At 32.3% G+C, this 20,673-nt stretch overlaps 1 protein-coding gene across 1 annotated transcript in view; it reads right to left on the bottom strand.

Moving 5' to 3' along the window:
* ZMAT4 (zinc finger matrin-type 4) overlaps window positions 1–20,673 on the bottom strand; it is a 467,773-nt gene that overhangs the window by 142,743 nt on the left and 304,357 nt on the right. The window contains 2 exon segments of the mRNA XM_049771892.1: window positions 671–831; window positions 833–899. Of these exon segments, the coding sequence (XP_049627849.1) occupies window positions 671–831; window positions 833–899 (228 nt within the window).

The following is a 20,673-nucleotide window of genomic DNA, read 5'->3' on the forward strand; positions in this document are numbered from 1 at the left end:
ACTACAGTGTCCACACAGTGTAGAAGGTACTGACTATACAGGCATAAACAGCACTATCTTACTTCATTTCTCCGGTATTTGGGCTACACCTGTTGGTACTCAGAGTACTCCTAGCTCTGTGCTCTTGTATCACTCCTTCTAGCGCTAAGAGGAACATGTGCAGTATCAGGGACAGATTAGTGACAGCCAAGTAAAAGCAAGTGCCTTAGTCACTGTAAAATCTTAATAGCTGTTCTCTACTTAGTTCTTATTGGGAGATTGGGCTTCCTTATAGTCGTCAAACAGAGTCAATGTGCTGCTTTAATTTTGGCTGGATTTATAAATTGCACAACAAGGTATGTTACTTGACTATTCTTAGTTATCATTTTCTCTATTGATCATCAGCAAAAGCATTTAGTAGAAAGGACTCAAAAACTAAATCAGAAGAAACAAAATTTGGTTTGTGGATCGGTGATTTCGATTTGAAAAACAACCAATAAAATATAGTGACAATTACTAAAGCAAAGCTGCAAAATTAAGCTGTTTTTGCTCACTTATTTTAAAATTCCTTTTAGATGTTTTTCTTAGTGATAAGGTCAATAAGAGGGAATCGTTCCAGTTTGTGAATACACAGCTCTTTCTCTGAAAGGTTCACGTCAGTGGTATGGAAATTAGGATGGGTTTCTCTTACCTCTTAATTCTGCCATATCCAACGTTTGTACCCAAGGTTGTTCTAATAACGCAACTCTTGCTGCATTCTTTTTGTGCTTCTTGCCATCGTAATGTTGTTGAGGCCATAAGGGGATTATAAACCAGGCTGCACAGAGCCCACAGTATCTGTCTGATCTCTTCTTGATAGGGAGAAGCAGCCACAGGAGCCGTGTCCACCCTTGCAGGCTTCAGTAGTCTCAGGGGTGGTGCTATAAAGAAAACAACCAAGAAGAGCCACAAACCAGATTAATTTACTATGAAATAACTTGTCTTCAATACCTGAAGATAGAACTTCTTATTAATTTCAATAAAAAATACATAAAGTAGGTTCTAATGGAGAGGAGAAAAATTATCTCTGGTAACCTTGATTATCTGAGAGAGAGTTTACTTATAAAGGTATTTTAAAATAAGCTCTTGAGGTAAGAAAGAGATCTATTCATCACGTGGAATTTAAACATTGAGGTAAATAAAAAAGCATTAAGTGTAACATTTTTGAATAAATTAGATACATGTATGCTAGAAATGAAAATAGCCAATAAATGAAAAATATAAACACAAGTGATAAAAACAGATAATTTGGTGACATAGATTGTGCCAGTTGATGAAACCATGTTTTTCATTGTAAGATACTTCTGTTTTATGTAACGCACTATTTTCTAAAATATACCTACTAAACTGATATTAAAAATGCGACTTTTTTTCCAAACCAAAAGGCAAAGTCTATAGAACAGATGTTCTTCTCTAAACTGAGAAGTCATGCATCACTATTTTGAGACTATGCAGAGCTCCAGCTATTAATTTCACACATTTCATTGGTGATTTAGATTATTCTTAATCTGGGGGAGGAGAGGAAGTATCTGATTTAAAGAGGTTTACTAATAAAAGTAAAAAAAAAGGCAGTTTTTATGCATTAAAACATGTAAGTTACATACAAAATAATTATCACTTGGTTCATTATCCCATCTCAAATTATTAAGTACAAAAATCAAATGATTTACTGAAAGTAATAAATAGATTTCTTCTTATTAAGGCAAGACTCAAAATCAGGTCTCCGTACCTTAAGTCACTATATATCTTATTCAAAATTCATGCAATTTGGGGGAAAATGTCAATTAAAAATGATTTGGAGGTTAAAAATAAACATAAGTTGTTAAATGACTGATTATTATAATACAATGCAATACAATGTCATATACAATGCAATATGTAATATATTATATATAATACAATGCAATATAATACATTGTTCCTTCCATTTATTTTGCCTAAGTTATATGAAATAACAGTAGTCAAAACATGAAAGTTACTGTCATTCTAAAAAAATGGTGAGATCTGGAACTCCATAATAAATAAAGGAGTTATTTAAATCAAGTAACTTCTATATAAACTAAAAAATTTAGTAGCTGTCATAGAACTCTAAAAATTGCTACTGATATTTTAATGCAAGAAATCCCTATATTGTGACATTATTTTGAAAGAAGTATTTTATTCATCCCAGAGATGTCATCAGATAGAATGGATGAAAATTAATGACAGGATTTCTTTAAGGATTTAGAAAAATAATATGTTCTCTAAATAGCATCCCATGCTTGATTCAGTGAACCATTGATCACTTTGTGAAAATGATGCTCTGGGAATGGCTATCCTGTCCCAACAGACAACACCCTTATTATTTTTTTTCTATGACTTAGAGATGCGTAATAAAATCTACAGTTATTTGACTTGCATGGAAAAGGATAGTCTAACCTTTCTTCTCAAGAGAAATGAATCTTGGCTTCAAATTTTTTCTGCATCCATATCAATTTTCAGGAGATTTATAACCTCTAAACTGGTTTTGATGGCAATTGAAAAACATAGCAAATATTTATGACCTGGCTGAATGTTGACTCTTAAAGCATAGTTTACTTCTCTCTAAACTTGACCCTTAAATGTTTTCAAGCCAGTATTTTTACACTGCATTCTGGCAGGAGGGATGCACAATAGAATATTTATTAAGTAAGATAACCTTAGACCCTGCACCTGAAGAAAGTAGCTTTGACATCACAATTCTGTATTGGTGACTTATCCTCTTTACTAATTCACAAGCCTATTTACTGACAACATATTAACAATCAAAAACCCAGTTCACATTTTCTGTATAGCTTTAACTAAGATATTAATAAGGGTAATGGAATAGACTTTAATAAAAAGTCAGAAATTGGACTTGATTTTATAGTCATCAAAGTATGTGACCTAATGGCAGATTTCTGAAATATTTGCTTTCTATATGGTTAAAACTTAAAGTATTCATCTCTTGCCATATACCTTTAAAACCACATGTAATGCATATTATATGACAGCATAAATTGTTCAAATCTGCAGAATTCCTCTTTTCCTCTCATTCGCCCCTTTCCAAACTTTTTCATCTCTTTAGATTCAATAACCAAGATGAGTGGTGAAATGATTGGTTTCCACATTAAATAATAAGTGCATTGGTATAAAATGCACTATAAAATCCACTATACAAGCAGAATTTATTTTTCTTTTCTTTTTTCTTTCTTTCTTCTTTCTTTCCTTCTTTTTTCTTTCTTTGATCTTTCTTTCTTTCTTTTCTTTTCTTTCTTCTTTTCTTTTTTCTTCCTTCCTTCCTTCCTTCCTTCCTTCCTTCCTTCCTTCCTTCCTTCCTTCCTTCCTTCCTTCCTTCCTTCCTTCCTTCCTTTCTTTCTTTCTTCTTTTTTCTTTCTTTCTTCCTTTCTTTCTATATTTCTTTTTGTTTTTGTTTGTTTGTTTAGGTACCTCACCAGTGGTGGGTTGGGAGCTATTCCATCTCGTTCTAGAATTAGGTTCTGGCAGGGAATTGTTTGTACTGGGAATAAATCCTGACTCACCCAGAATGCAAACTATATATTCAAGACATACATTTCAAGTTCATATTAATGTGTTTTGTTTCCATTACAGATTTCACAATATTTAGCTATATATTGACTTCATCTCTCCTATGTACACAATTTAATTCAAGTTGGAATTAAATTGTTTGAGGCACAATATAAAAGCATTTCATGAAAATTTTGAATAAATTTGATACATTTAAACAGAAAACCTCAAGAAGGATTTAGGATTTTTAACAATTCCTTTCCTCATTACCTTGGACTATATTTTCAAAAAATTTCATATTCAAAAATATCCTTATTTCCAAACTATAGCTAACATTGAGAATCATTGCTATAAGAATGAACAGATTTTATAACTGCTTCTAAAATATCACTAGTTCCTCACATAATATAACAATATTAGGAATATTTTATATACAAAGTTAGTAGAGTATTTAAGTTTTTCATGAAATAACCAAAATATCATCTTCTTACCCGTAAGAAAGAAATATTGCATGATAATTTTAAAAATTCTAATTAATTTATCAATTTTTCCAAACGTTGTCTAAAAATTGTGTATTAAAAATAAATGTAAAAAGTTTTAAATACAATTTCTATCCTTTTATTCATGTAGCAACTAAAATAAACACTGAACTGCTTTGATATAGTACCTTTCAATGACATCAAACCAAACTAGTCTAGTGTTGTGTATTTTACTTTCCCACATAGTTAAATACCTTTCTTGCAACATGCTCATTTGTCCCATCTCTTCTGTAAAAAGAAACTAAGCTATTTTTTCTAAATTCATAAAGTATTGTTGACTGCATAATTCATTTTACATATCTTAATGATACAATGTAAGAATTTGTATATATGTGAACTTAAATATTCACACTGATATCTGATATATTTGTTTTTTATCATCTTCACAAGTACAAATCCAGAATCTCTTATTTCAAGTCAGAAAAATTAAAGTATTCTTATAATTAAAAATTCTGTCACAATTTGTCATCAAAACCTTAATTATAGAATGCTATTTATACTTTATAGAAATATATTTATACAACAATGTAAAATGCAAGCATGTTGCAATAGAATTATTAATATCACTGGGTATGAAATTCTTTAACAACAATATATACAGGTAATTCTATCTTATTCAAAAAGAAAAGAGAAAGAAGAATAAGAAGAAGGCAGAGGAGAAAGAGGACAGGAGGAGAAAAAAAGAGGAGAAAAAGAAAAGGAAGGAGATGGAGGGGAAGAAGAGGGGGAAGAGGAATAGGAGAAAGGAAGAGGGAGAAAAGGGGGAGCAAGAGGAAGACAAAGAGGAGGATGATGACAAGGATAGAGGTGACAAGAACCAGAATGAGGACAAGTAGAATTAGGAAGATGAGGAGAATGAGGTGAAAGGTTTACCATAGCATCAAACTGGGAGAGGAGGTACAGAAGAGAAACTGAGGAAACTAATGGTGGGAAGTTTCCACTGGTGAAGGAATCATGTTGGAACATTGTATAATTGAAACTCAACCTCCAAACTTGTGTATCTCTGATTTTCAAAATACATTTTGTTCCAAAACTTTAAATAAAAAACACATATCTGTAGTCTTAACATAACACCTAAAATAAGAATAATTGATAGAGAAGTGAGTAAATTAATCAGGTAAACATAAGTTTGTTTCTTATGATTTGTGTCATTTAGTGCTTGAGTAGCTAAATGCAATTCAAATTAACACCACTATAAGAAGATGAGTGACAAGGACAGGGAAACTAAAAAGAAAAACAAATTTCTAAATGTAATATGTCAAATTACATATGTGCAATTGTTTTTATTCTTCTTTGAGTCTAAAGTTTGTGTCAGCTGGATGTATAGAATTGAAACTCACTGGTTTCAGTAATTTTTGTTGAGGTTGGAAATGTCTGTTTCAGAGAGTGTTTACCTGGAAATTTTTCTTTCCAACAAGAACCCATTTCCTCTGCCTTGTTTATGATGGCATTCAAAATTTGCTAAAGTTTCTGGCACATCACCAGCAATCTTAGTTTATCAGGAACTGAGAAGGTTCTTAAGACTTGGGATTTTCACTATAACACCCTGGAATAAATGGTCACTCTATAGCCTGAGAGTAACATCACACGATAGAAACAGAATACTAGTATTACTATTTGAACAAGTTGTGTAGATATTAGAGTTTATGTTTCAGCAAGCAGAGAAGACTAAAAAGCAGATCACAAAGCTTTACTAATCAAATAATGGAGTGACTCTCTTTAATATGATTTTGATAGCAAAACCATTTAACTTTGATAGCAAAACAATGTTAGTCTCCCTTCTCGATCAATCTTTTTGACCAATGAAAACATCTGTAAACTTAGGGAGATAAATCAACTAGATAAAGGGCCTCTACTTATTGATCAACACAGCAAATGTACAACAGCATATATTATGAACACAGAAATATTATAGTATGTAGAAAAATTGCTTTCCATGTGCTGACCTGGGTTCAAACCTCAACACCACATATAGTCCATACAGGTACCAAATACTTAAAGGATTCAAACCCTCAGCACAGCCAGGGGTAGATAGGTATATTTATATATATGAAAATATATTTAAAATAATATATAAGATATCTTTGGGGGCCAGAGCAGTGGCACAACCAGTAAGTTGTCTGCCTTGCCCACACTAGCCTAGGATGGACCACGGATCAATTGCCTGGTGTCATATGGTCCCCCAAGCCAGGAGCGATTTCTGAGTGCATAGCCAGGAGGAACCCCTGAGTGTCACCCGGTGTGGCCCCCAAACCAAATATATATATACATATATGATATCTTTTAATTCAAAGACCAGCATATTTAAATAGCAACTATAATGATGTTGAAGGAGCAGTAAAATAGATATACAGGTAAACTGTAGAGTAGTCAAAATCTGTTTCTTAGGATTCAACAACTCTGGTATTCCCCTTGTTTCTTTAAAAAAAATTTTTCTGAAAACAATTTTTCTGTTTTCTGATTATCATGAATTATCTTTCTCCTCTTCTTTTCTACTTTGTATAAAAAATTATCGAGAGTACAAATTTTTCAGCAAGATTCACTATACTTTGCAAAGCTATTGATAGTTACAGTTGACTAGATTGGTCAGTACTGAGAAACAGAAAGTTCATCTCAGAAAAACTTAGTCTCTTCTGTAGGTAAATAAATACCTACCTCAGTGCAAACTACAAAACTAGAACTCATTTTCTTTTGTGTCCTCAGAGAAAACATAATCTTTTTTTGCAATAAACTATGAAAAATAAATGAAAGCATAAACAAATGGACTGAACAAATTATTTTCACCTGTATTTGGCAATTCCAGATAGCCATCAAATCATATTTTATATAAATTATTTAGTGTCCCATACCACTAAATGTAATATAATATACATTAATATAATGTAAGCTAAAAGATGTAATGGTGTAAGTAAGGTACTATTAAACTGTAAATATAAATTAAAATATTAGATTACATCTATAAAAGTACAGAAAAAAACCAGAAGACTGTAAATCAAAATCCAAGGAATTGGAATTTCTGAGTTATAGATTACAGATAATTATATTTGTACTAATGAATAGTTCTACATAAAATGACAAGTCTTATTTTCAACTTACATATAGAAAACATTCCAAAAATGTTTTAGTGAAAATTCTAGAGAGCACTGCTCATAAAATTTGTGTGCCAAAAGAGCTTTAAATAAAAAGTCTAATCTCAGATTAAGTTATTTAGTTATTTATTTGTTGTTGGCAAAACTGTGGAAAATAAATTGGAAGAAAGTTGGTTCAACTAGACTATAATGTAAGATTCCCTGCTTCTCTTTTTCTCAATAAGATATAGGTGAAAATTGCTTTCCTATTCAGTATTAGCTGATTTAGATGTATTTTTAAATACCTGTCTAAAAATAAAGAATACATATCTTTTAAATACCTTCCTTTATTATGTACTTGGAACTGAATACCATTGTCCACAGCTGCAGGGTAAAATCTATATCAATAATCACTTTCTGAGAATAAACAATGATGGCAATAATCTAATAGAACTATCCTTCAAATTCAATTCTGCTCCATTTCTTAGTACAACCCTAATAAGAGAACTGCTTCCTCACCCACACTATATTCATGTCATCAGTCTTTATTGATATGAAATTTATAGATCATTGAGTTTAATTAATATAGAATAATATCCTCTCATTTCAGTCACTGGTCAGGTTCCAAATATCTTTAAGTATACATGAATTAATAAAGAACTTGATTTCTGAAAATAAGCCCTTAAATAGTATTTGTAATGAAATAAGTGCACTCATAAATTTTTTTATGTAGCTTGACTAAAGGCATTACATAAAAATTGTGATGTCTTACATGTATCTGTGTATTGGTAACAGTCAAGTAGAGGTAAATTCCACAGTATTGTGTTTTGTTTATTGGTATGTCTCTGATTCTGAACGAAACCTGATACACGGTACTTGTTAATTGAGAACAAGGTATTCTCTAAAAAGCACTGTGGGTGAGAAAAAAGTCAAATATTTAATTTAGGAATTCTGATGATATGATTGACAATTACTAACAATTAGAAACTGCATTTTCTTTGCCCAGATTAACTTAAAACATATTTTATTGTAATCTCATGTATTCACGTACTTGCTTCTTAAATTCTAGTCACTAAAGTTGCTTCACTCTCTTTATGCTGTGTAAAAAAAAATGTGTGATGGGCTCTCTAACATAAGTACCACATAATGACTCAGTGAGCATACAGCAAAACCATAAAACTTTTTAAAAATTTTCTAAATTGAAATTTAGAAGAAAAAAAACAATGTGGTGCTCAACAGGAAAACACATTTATCAGTGACTGTAATTTCTCTGGGAAGAAACGCAAATTTTGAGTTTTTAATATGTGTGTATTACTTGAACAATGCTATTTTAAGTTATTATGAGACAGAAGTACTTACTTATTTGAGATCTGAATATAGAGTTAAAAATTCCTTCCCCAATGTTCTTAATTTATTGAGGTAAGCATAAAAACCTGCTCATAAGATACCACTAGAAATAAGACTCAGTAAAAAGAAAGGAAAATTAAGATTCCCTGATAGGTACTCACTGACGCCTGCCACCACTAGACATTCCCCTAACAGGTGACCTCTTTCGAGTTTGGAGTAAAGAATCTCATCCAGATCACAGGCAACACTGTAATAGGGAGAGGGGGATGCAATGAGCTCATGCATTGGATTCATACTTGCTTTTTTCTTTCTAATCTGTCATTTTTTCCTCACATTATCAAATGCATGCCCCATGCTTAAGGGTGAGATGACTTACTCATTCAGCAATGTCAACTTTTGAACTAGAAAGGAAATTTTTCTGAATTATTTCCTATAACCTATGAATATTTACTGATCATGGTTCGGTTGCTAATAGCTCACATGGACTTCCAAGCAATGCTAGGAGTAATTACTGAGTGCAGAGCCAAGAGTAACTATTGTGTATTGTTGTATGATCCTAAAATACAAAATTTTACACTAAATTGTACTGGGTGGGAGTGAAAAATAATGGACTTTATAGCTGTGAAGAGTTTCCAACATGACACAATGTGTTGGAACTATTATATTGGAGGACAGGCTGCCTAGAGTTCCATTATTCATTTTGGTCTTATCAGCCAAGAGTAATATTTGCATTAGTTTAAAAATGTTTGCTAAAACCATGCTCCACATTCAACATACAATAGTCCAGTCCTCATTAAGCTATATTGGATTGTAACATTTTGAACTAATTTCATAAAACTATTTTATTTAATGTCCAAAATTCTAAAAAAATTCCATGTGTTTTAGTGAAAACAGAAACAAATGAATCAATATTCTAGATAAAGTAATATAAAAGTTGAAAGAAAATCAAACAACAAATGTATATTAATTGTACTGATACTATTTCTAACAAAATAAGGCTTATGAGTCTTACAGTTCAACTTCATATCCTTATTTTAAAGGGTAAAAGTGCCTGCTTATAAGTTAGTACTTGTGTATCCTGGCCACAGAAATAAGTCAGATATCCTTACTTATAAGGATATGATTACTGGTATTACATGTTGGAATCAGTTTTGGTGCTCTGATATAGAACCTATCCTAGCAAAGACTGAGATAAAACAGGAGGCAAAGGCAATGTAAGAATAACACTAGATTCTCATATAGCTGATCATCAACTTTGGTTGCTACAGCAAGCAAAATCAAGAATAGTAGGAAATATAGATAAGAGTTAGAGATTTTTCTTAAGGATGAAATGTGTATAAATTATAATTGAAAGTGTTGGAATTAGAAGGAAAGCTTAAATATAATCTGACACTACTTGAAACACATGGAAGTTCATGGAGTCTGTACTCCATAGCTACTGAAAAAGAAAATAATCTAAGGCTTAAATAATAAACATGAAGAGAGGCAGCTCAAGAAACCTGAATCATGAATTTAAGGTACGTTTCCTTCCCAAGTATAAGTAAGAGAGCTTTGTGGATAAGAGCATTAGTAATACAGAGTGGCGTTAGAAAAATCAGACGATGAAACTTAATCAAATGGCATGGTTATAGAAATAGAGATGGATAATAACTCTATTTGCTAATTGATAAATATAAACCATTCTATAATCTAATCTCTAGATGAAATATTTTAAAGTCTCATGTTAAATAATAAATATTAGTCATAAAACACATGAACAGAGATTCTTTTAACTAAAAATTGCCTTTCCTTGCATTACTGAAGATCAATCAACTTGAGCATTCATATACAGGTAGTTGCTTCTTGCATCCACTCTTGATATATTAGTTACATTAACTAAAAATAAGGGTTCAAGTATTAAGATTTATTTTGTTCAATTGCCTAAAAATAAAAAATAATCATAAGAAATTTTTAAAAAGCAAGATATACTTTTGTGGAATTATATGAGGAAGATTTAACCCCAATTTCTGTTTGTTTTTTTTTACTTAAATAACCTCAATATGTACCATAGAATAGAAATAGTAACCATTTTTAAAAGACTCTTAGATTCCAATGCCCTCCTTATATTTCAATTTTAAGACTACAAAGATGTCAGAGCCAGAGCGATAGCACAGTGGTAGGGTGTTTGCCTTGCATGAGGCTGACCCAGGTCGAACCTGGGTTTGATCCCCTGCATCTAATATGGTCTCCTGAGCCTGCTAAAAGTGATTTCTGAGCACAAAGCCAGGAATAACCCCTGAACGCTGCTGGGTGTGGCCCCAAAACAAACAAGCAAGCAAAAAAAAAAAAAGACTACAAAGATGTAAAGGGGGGGTCCTTTATTCACATCTTTGCAATTTAGGATATGTTGGATTTAACAAAATTCTCTTGAAAACCCTGTATGGATTTAAAGTCTAGTCATAAACTAGTGTGTTATCAACACAATTGAAGAAAATCAGCAGAGAAAACTACATATAAGATAAAGCTATTCTGAAGTAAGTTAATAAAAACATAAAATGCTAAATTGTGTTTGCAGATATGCACTTGATGCACATAGCATACAATTAATATAATTGGATAACATATTGGGAAATGTCAATACTTCCAGAAGCTCGCTTAATAAAATATTATACTCAAAAATATATAGAAATTTTCAGTCGCATAAACTTAAGTGTGATTTTTTTCTATTACAAGGAAATAATAAATAAATTATTTATTTATTCAGTGTTGTCTAACTGGCAAAGGAATTAAGATGGTCATGAGTTGTGATTTTTGATGTCAGTAAAGTAATTTATATGTTAGGGATTAGGAAAAAAGAGATCAGGCATCATAAAATCAGTGTGTACAAGCAAAGCATTTTACCAGAAATACCTTCAATGGAAATGTGATCTTCTTTTCTATAACTTTACTTGACACAGAAGAAATGACACTAATAGGGGAGATCACCAATGAGTTTGACTCATTCCTTAGAAAACCCTGGGTGTCACCAAAGTCTGGAGGAGCCCAGTATATCAAAAGGTCACAGCTAAAAGATAGTTTTAAATAGCCACATGTATCTATGTCCTTGTGAAAACTTTTTAAAATTTAATAAGACTTAGCAGGGGTCTCAAACTCGCGGCCCGCGGGCCGTAAAAGGCCCTCCGTACATTTTGTGGCCCTGCCCTAGAGGAATGTTTTTTGGCTATGTTTTGTTTTATTTGTTTGGGTCACACCTCCCAATGTTCAAGGCTTACTACTGACTTTGCACTCAAGGATCACCCCGACTTTGCCTCCTGCGGCTCCCAGGTAAATTGAGTTTGAGACCCCTTAGAGAGACAATTACAATGAATATGATGCTTGCCTGGTGCACAGCTCAATCCCTAGTACAATGTATGGTTTCTTGGGCAACACCAGGAGATTTAGGAGAAAAAGACAGGATTAAATACTGAACATGACGAAAGTATGTAAGTATGTAAGATATGGTGGAAAAGTATAAACAAACCAAAAAGAAATAATTACAAATGAATTTATAGTCAGTTAATATGTTTACCACAATGTTAAAGTTTATGGTTTTGAGTATGAACCATGTGTACCTCTTTTTTTAAATATCTTTATTTAAGCACCATGGTTACAAAAAATGTTTGTAGTTGGGTTTCAGTCATAAAAAGTACACCCACTTCAATAGTGCAACTTTCCCACCACCTATGCCTCCCATCTTCTTCCTCCCCCACCTACCCAACCCCTGCCTGTCTTTGAGACAGGCATTTAATTTCTCTCTCTAACTACCATTGTTATGATAGTTGTTATTTTAGTTATTTCTCTAACTACAACCACCCTCTTTGTGGTAAACTTAAAATCCTGGGCTGATCCTTCTAACCTTCTAAACTTCATCTCTATTGCCTCTGGGTATTATTACCATGCTGAATTTTAGTTTTCTTTAATCCCACAGATGAGTAAAACTATTACATGTTTATCTCCCTTTGACTTATTTCACTCAGGATAAAAGTTTCCAGGTCAATCTAAGTATAGGAAAATTTCATGACTTCCTTTTTCTTGACAGCTGCATAATATTCCACTCTCTATATATTCCACAGTTTCTTTAGCCACTCATATGTTTTTGGGCATCTGGGTTGTTTTCAGATTCTGGCAATTGTAAGTAGCACTGAAATGAACATAGACAGGCAGAGGGCATTTTTGTATTGTTTTTGTGTTCCTAGGGCATTTCTTAGAAGTGTTATTGCTGGATTATATGGAGCTCAATTTTCATTTTTAAAAGAATATCCATATTGTTTTCCAGAAAAGCTGAACTAAACAGAATTCCCACCATCAGTGAATAGGCATTGTTTTCACCACATCCCCACCAGCACTGATTGTTCTTGTCATTTGTGATGTGTGTCAGTTTCTTCCATCCAAGTACAAACCAGGTTCAACCCTGCTTATCTTCCGAGATCAGATGAGATTGAGCGTGTTCAGGGTGGTATGGCCATAGACAAGTGCCAGTTTCTGTGACATTAGATAATACCTCATTGTTCTTTTTATTTGCATCTTCCTGATTATTAGTGATGTGGAACATTTGTTCATGTGCCTTTTTGCCATCTGTATTTCTTCTTTGATGAAGTATCTGTTCATTTCTTCTCCCAATTTTGATGGGGTTAAATGATTTTTTTCTTTAGTTCTGTCAGTATTTTATGTATCTTATATATTAGCCCTTTATCTGATGGGTATTAGGTGAATAGTTTCTCATATTTGGTGAGTGGTCTTTGTTTTCTGGTCACTTTTTTCCTTGAGGTGCAGAATCTTCTTAGTTCAATGTAATCTCATTTGTTTATTCCTGCTTCCATTTTTTTGACAGTCATATTTCCTCTTTGATTATATCTTGACTCTCAATGTTATGGAGTGTTTTACCTACCTTTTTTCCTATACACTTATAGTTCTAGGTCTAATATCAAAATCTTTAATAGAGTTTATTGGACTTCTGTTGATGATGTTAGATGTAGTTCAAGTTCACGTTTTTGCTGATGAGTTGTCCCAACATCACTTGTTGAAGAGACTTTTCTTGCTCCATTTTGCATTTCTTGCACCTTTAAAAGAATGATTGTATATCTGTGGAACATTCTTTGAATACTCAAGTATATTCCATTGATTCTTTATTCTAATACCATGCTGTTTTGATAACTACTTCTTTATAATAAAACTTAAATTTAGGGAAAATTATGCCTTTCATCTTTTTTTTTCCCTAAGATTTCTTTAGATATTCATGGATATTGATTGTTCCAAATAAATTGAAGTATCCATCTCTTTAAAGAATGTCATGGATATCCTGAGAGGAGTTGCATTAATTCTCTACAAAGCTTTGGGGATTATTGCAACTTTAATGGTGTTAATTCTCCCAATCCATGAACAGGGTATATGGCTTTATTTCCTTGTGTTCTCTTTCTACTTGTTGAAGCAGTGCTTTAAACTTTTCTTTGTATAGCTCCTTCACCTCTTTATTTAAGTCGACTCCAAGATATTTGAGTTTCTGTGGCACCGTTTTGAGTAGAATTGTTTTTTTAATGCCCATTTCTTATCATTATTAATGTATAAGAAAGCCACATATTTGCTTGTTGATTTTATAGTCTGTCACATTGCTATACAAATCTAGAGTCTCTGGAATCTTTTTGGTAGAATCTTTAGGGTTTTCTAAATATAGTTTCATGTTCTCTGCAAATAATGAGATCTTGACTTCTTTTCCTATCTGGATACACTTGATATCTTTTTCTTGTTTAAATGCTATGCGAAGAATTTCCAGTACTATGTTGAGTCAGAGTAGCAATATTGGGCATTCTTATGCCATATTCTAGGGAAAAGGCTTTTAGCTATTCTTCATTAAGTATAATATTTGCCAGGATTTGTGGTAAATGGCCTTGACTATATTAAGAAAAATTCTTCCATTCACATCTTGTTTACAGTTTTTATTGTAATGGATTTTGTATCTAATCAAATGCTTTCTCTGCATCTATTGATATGAAGATGTGGCTTTTACATTTTCTTTTGTTGATATGTATATTACTTTTATTAATTTGTATATGGTAAACCATACTTGCATATCTAAAATGAAACCTAGTAGTTCATGGTGTATGTTCTTCTTGATGAATCATTGGAGCCTATTTGGGAGAATTTTGTTGAGGATATTTGCATATGTGTTCATCAGGGATATTAGTCTGTAATTTTAATTTACTGCAGTATTTCTGCTTTTGGTATCAGGGTGATGTTAGCTTTATAAAAACTACTTGGGAGTAGTTGTATTTCCTTAATTTCCTATAAGAGCATTAAAAGTATTGGTAGTAGGTCCTCTTGAAAGGTTTGAAAGAAATCATTAGTTAATTCATTTCAGCCTAGCTTTGGTTTTTGGAAAGACATTTGATTACCATTTTAATTTCCTCAATAGGTCTGTTTATATATGCTAGATCATCCTAGTACACCTGTAGAAGATTATTAGAGAGTCCAAGAATTTATCCATTTCTTCCAGGTTCCCTTGTTTGTGCATAGTTTCTCAAAGTCATTTCAGATTGCTCTTTGAATATCTGCAGTATCTTTAGTGCTACACCCCTTTTCATTTATATTTTAGATTATTTTTTCTCCCTCTCTCCCTTTCTTTGTGAGGTTTGCTAATGATTTATTGAATTTGTTTATTTTTTAAGAACTAACTTTTGCTTTAATTGATCTTTCAAATTGTTTTCTGAATTTCCAATTCATTAATTTCTGCTCTAAGATTTGTTATTTCCTCTGCCATTTATTTTGAATATTTTCTTGATAATTTTCTAACTTTATGTGTCATTAGTAATTTATTTAGGCCCCTCCCATTCTCCCTTCCTGATGTGTGCTGCAAAGGTCAAAATATTCCTAGTAATATGGCTTTGGATGATTCCCACAAATTCTGATAATTTGTGTCTTCATTTGCAGTTGTTTCCAGGAATATTTTGACTTCTTCTTTAATTTCATCTTTAACCCACTAGTTGTTCAGTAGTGCTTTTTCATTTCCAGGTGTTAAAATTTTTTCTCTATGTCTCCTTGTAGTTCACTTTTGATTTCTGTACTTTATGAACTGAGAAGGTAGTTACTACAATTTCTATCCTCTTGATTTTATGGAGGTGTTTTTTGGGGGCTAGTATGTGATCTATCTTGGAGAATGACCCATGTGCATTGGAGAAGAATGTGTATCCAGGTTTCTGGGGACAGAGAGCACTATATAGAATTACTAGGCCAATTTCTACCATTTGTCCTTTCAGAACTGGTATATCCTTGTTAGGTTTCAGCCTAATTGACCTATCAAGGGGTGACAGGGTGATGTGAGGTCTCCCACTATTATTATGTTGCTATTTATGTCTTCTTTCAGATTTGTCAACAATTTTTTAAAATATTTTGCTGGTCTTCCATTTGGTATGTATATATTTAGGATTGTGACTTCTTCCTGTTGTACATATCCCTGGATTATTAGAAAATGTCCATCTTTTGTACTATAATAGTTTTAATTCTAAAGTTTGTGTCATCTGATATAAATATGGCTACTCAAGCTTTTTTAAGGGAGTTGTTTGCTTGGATGATTGTCCTCCAACTTTTGATTTTGATTCTCTGTTTGTTTTGACTATTCAGGTGTGTTTTATGCAGACAGCAAAATGCTGGATTCAGTTTTTTGATCCATTTTGCCACTCTGTGTCTTTTACCTAGTGCATTTAGTTTATTGATATTGAGAGAAATAATTGTCATGGGATACAGTGTAGTAGATTTATATAGTGATTGTATCTGTTGGTCTGTCTTGTCTTTAAGTAGACCTTTCCTTTTAAAGATGGTTTTGAGTCTGTAAATTTTCTGAGCTGTTGTTTATCCATAAAACTATGTATGTTTCTTTCAAATTTAATGTGAGTATGGGTGATGTATTTTAGGCAAAGCATTTAGATTGTTGAGTTTGTTACTATATCCCATCACTGCAATTGGGCATTGAGGATTTCTTATGACAGGTCTACTTTAAATCTTAAGGATGCTCCTTAGAATGTAATTTCTCTTACTTATCTTGCTGTTTTCAGTATTCTATTCCTATATGTGGGATTTGTCATTGTGACTAGTATGTCTTTGTATACTCTTCTTCGAATTTCTTTTAGCTGGTTCTCTTTGGGCATGCAGGATTTTGTTGCAAGCACTCTTTAGCTTTGGGAGTTTCTCTGCAAATATGTTTTTGACTATTGGTTTTTCATGGGGATTTTTTCCTGAGTATGGGAGTCCAATATTCTTATGTTGTTTCTGTTGAGTTTATCAAACTTATATTTTCATCTATTCACATATTTTGAGAAGTTTTTCATTTATTTGATCATCTGCATTAAGGCTCTTTTTCAATCTCTTAGATTGTATGAAGTTGTTATGTATCTTATCTTCAAGCTCACTGATTTAGTCTTCAGTCACTGTTATGATGTTGGAAAGGCTTTCCAGTGAGGTTTTCAGTTGCCTCCCAAATTTTTCACTCCTGTTGTTTCAGTTCCATGCTCTCTTTGCGTTACATGAGGATTCTCTATATTTCTTCTCTAAAGTCTTTATCTAAGTGGCTAAACAAGTGGTCGTCACGCTTTGGGTCATCAGAGTTGCCATCTTCTATGTATCATGGAGGCCTGTGTTGTTTCCCATTGTCACATTTGTAGTGTGGTGCTTTCTACATGTTTTGCTGGGGGTTCATGACTAGGATATGTGCACAAAGTTGAGTGGCCAGGCTCTTCTGTCTCCGTTGTTTGATTTGCCTTCTACTGGCATTTCTGGGTTGGGTGATTCCTGGCAGCAGCAGCCTGTCAGGATGGCACCTGCATCAAAATGTGTGTCCATGTTTACTTTAGAAAAAAAGAGAAAAGTTTCCTCAAAGTTGGACTAACAAATCTTAGAGAAAAGAAGACAGAAGTAACTTAAGTAAAACATTATCGTAATACATTTTTGAAACTTGAGTGGTAACAAGTAAAACATCTGATTATTAAAGAAATGAAATGTAATGTTAAGCAAAATTTTAGAAGATGTGTTTAAAATATATAGGTGTTTCAAATAATGACAACAAAGTCAAAATCTATACTTTCAATTACTTCAGATGGATGCTACTTTACATGTACCTTCTCTTTCATAGAGTAGTTTTAAAATTCTTACATAAAATAGATGATTCAAGAGTTGCTGCCCCAAATTCACAATTACTAACAATTTTATAATAGCAATGCATGGCCCACAGCAATGGTACAAATATTCGAGGGTCTGCCTTATATATGCTAACATAGGATGGATCATGGTTCGATTCCCTGGCATTGTATATGGTCCTCAAGTCAAGAGCAATTTCTCAGCATCAGCTGGTATGGCCCAGAACCAAAATAAAAATAAAAATAAAATAGCAATGCATTATTGTAGATATACTTACTCTTGACCACATCTCCTAAGAAAAATTTTGATTAAGCATGGAAAATTTATTATATTATTCTTTCTACTGCTTATTTAAAAAAACATTAAAGCAAGGATATATCACAAAGCTGATACAGTTATTAATTGTCTTTTATGCTATTTGCTCATAAAAATGTGAGTTCAAAATATGTCAAGTGGCAATAAATACTTTTGGTGTAGCCTTACCATCAAAATTTTTTGTTGGGCTGGAGTAATAGCTCAGCAGTAGGGTATTTGCCTTGCACAGGGTCTAGGATTGACCTGGGCTCAATACCTACATCCCATATGCTCCTCCAAGCCTGCCAGGAGCAATTTCTTAGTGCAGACCCAGGAATAATCCCTTATTGCTGCCAGGTAAGATCCCCCCAAATTTTTTGTAGACAAAGAATTGTTATCACAAGCCTCATTTGCATACAGAAATACTGGCCAAAAGAATTTACTTCACCTCATACTTTTAATTCATTTCAATCCTATACATAGTAGAAAGTGAATAGCATAAATGATATGATTAATTTGGACAGAATAGAAGTCTGGAAACCTACAGAACTGAAACCACTATCATCAACCAGTGGTTTCACTTAAGCCAAAGTTTTTCACCATTCTAAGAAGTTCTAGTTTCTTCACAGAATAATTACTTTAAATAATGATTGCTCAGTACCTTCTATTTCTACAGTTTTATATTTATAATCATTAGAAAAACAGCTATTAGAATCAGAAAAAATACATTGGTCTAGACACAACATCTTAAAATATTTAGATTTCCCAATTTTAAAGAATATACAGTTTTATGAGAAGTTGCCTATTTGACAAACGATTATTTGTGCCTATTAAAACAAATATATGAGCATATTTTTCCAAGAGAGTCAAATAATAAGATTCTGATAATGCTACTACTGTGTTGTATAAATTTCATATACAAATACAAGTGCTGATGGAATTTTTAGTACATATATTATTCAAAAATTGAACTTATGTAACTTTCAAACAGAATAACCTGATCTTTATTCATTTACCATAGAACTCAAATAAATGATACTCTTGCATAAAAATTTATGGGAAAGTTCTGAAGCTGTCCTTAAAATAATTTTGAAGTAAAAATAGCTAGGAACGATTTCAGAAGAGGAACATATAGGTTAGTATTTATGATATATTCATGATATGTATGCTGTGATAAATCACTTATAAGGACAACTAGAGTGGATGAGTTTTTGTTTTGTTAACTGTTTTTATTTGTTTGTTCCCTGTTCTTATAAATGAGAAATAATAGGTTTAAAATTCACAAAGAGTTTTCATTTCTGCTTTGTTGTTTCTGATCATCTTAATAAGAACCTTGAGCTTGGAACTCTAGGGTTCACTGGGTGAACAAAATTTTGTTGTTAGTTTTATGATGCATTATTTGCCACCACCTAAATACTTAGGAAAGGTACAAAAAGCTCATGCAGCAGTCCTGAATTTAAATTCCAATAATAGATCTCACTTCATAAACCAGGCAGTTACATGAGCCAGAAGAATCACAGTTTCTTCACAAGTAAAATGGAGATAACAATCTTAACCTTAGTATTGGGGGGAGGGAGTTGTTGAGGGTATGCTACATCCAGCAGTGCTCAGGGCTTATTTCTGGCTCCTTGCTTAGGGGTAAATCTCCTGGAAGTGGTAGGGGATTATATACAATAAATGCATTAACCCGTGTACTATTTATCTGGCCCATGTTTAGTACATTTTCTGAACAGTAAATAATCTAATAAAATTTTTGGTTTTGATATAGTATATTAATAATGATCAACTCTGGTTATTTTTATTAGGTTTACTTGAGCTAAATTATTTGAGTCTTTCCACAGATAACAAATTTTTACTTCATTATTGAAAGATAACTACTTAAAAAAACCTTACGTAAGTGTATAATATACAGTAATTTTGCAGTATAACAGTTGATTCTTGTTATTCATGGCACTTATAGCCTGCAGAGTCTTTACTAAGAGTGAATTATGTATGCTTATGGCCATAATTGATCAATGAGTTATTTCCAGTCATGTGATGCCTAGTTATGGGTAATTTTAACATTGTGTATATATCATAGAGAATAATTACATAAGCCTGGGGATAGCTTGCCACAACCATAGATGTATATCTGTGGTTTTCAATCTTATTACCAATATGGACCCAAGAAAACAATACAGATATGTTAAAAATATATATAAAGGCATAAAAAGAAACATGATTCACTAATATTTTATGCATTAGATTTGAAAATCTATAAGAAAATTAAAATTTTATAGTTATTAAATTTGAAACCAGAATCCAAGCAGAAAATAAAATCACTAACAAGGCACAAATCCTTTCATTTTTAAAAGTTCATATAGTTATAATTCATGTACTATATCATGAATATAATTAATAATAATTGATATTATATATTATTTTATATACATATAATATTTATGTACTATTACTATAATTGAAATTTTTATGTTAATATAATCTTAAAACAAAATTTGCTGCTACTTTATGGCTATAAATATAACTATCATGGCTGCATCATTGTTTCAGAAAGACAAAGTACTGCATTACTATCCATTTGATTTCTCTGATTTTATCACTGACAGGACATAGTAGTTAAGAAACAATAACTTTTGTCATAGACAGGCAGAATGGCACCTGATAATTTTCTATGAATTGTCAGTTGAAATAGGGTAGTCAGTTGGAATCATCTTCATAGATTATCCCTAAGTGACAAATGA

The sequence above is a fragment of the Suncus etruscus genome, chromosome 4, assembly GCF_024139225.1.
Source record: "Suncus etruscus isolate mSunEtr1 chromosome 4, mSunEtr1.pri.cur, whole genome shotgun sequence".
In the NCBI taxonomy this organism is placed as follows: Eukaryota; Metazoa; Chordata; class Mammalia; order Eulipotyphla; family Soricidae; genus Suncus; species Suncus etruscus.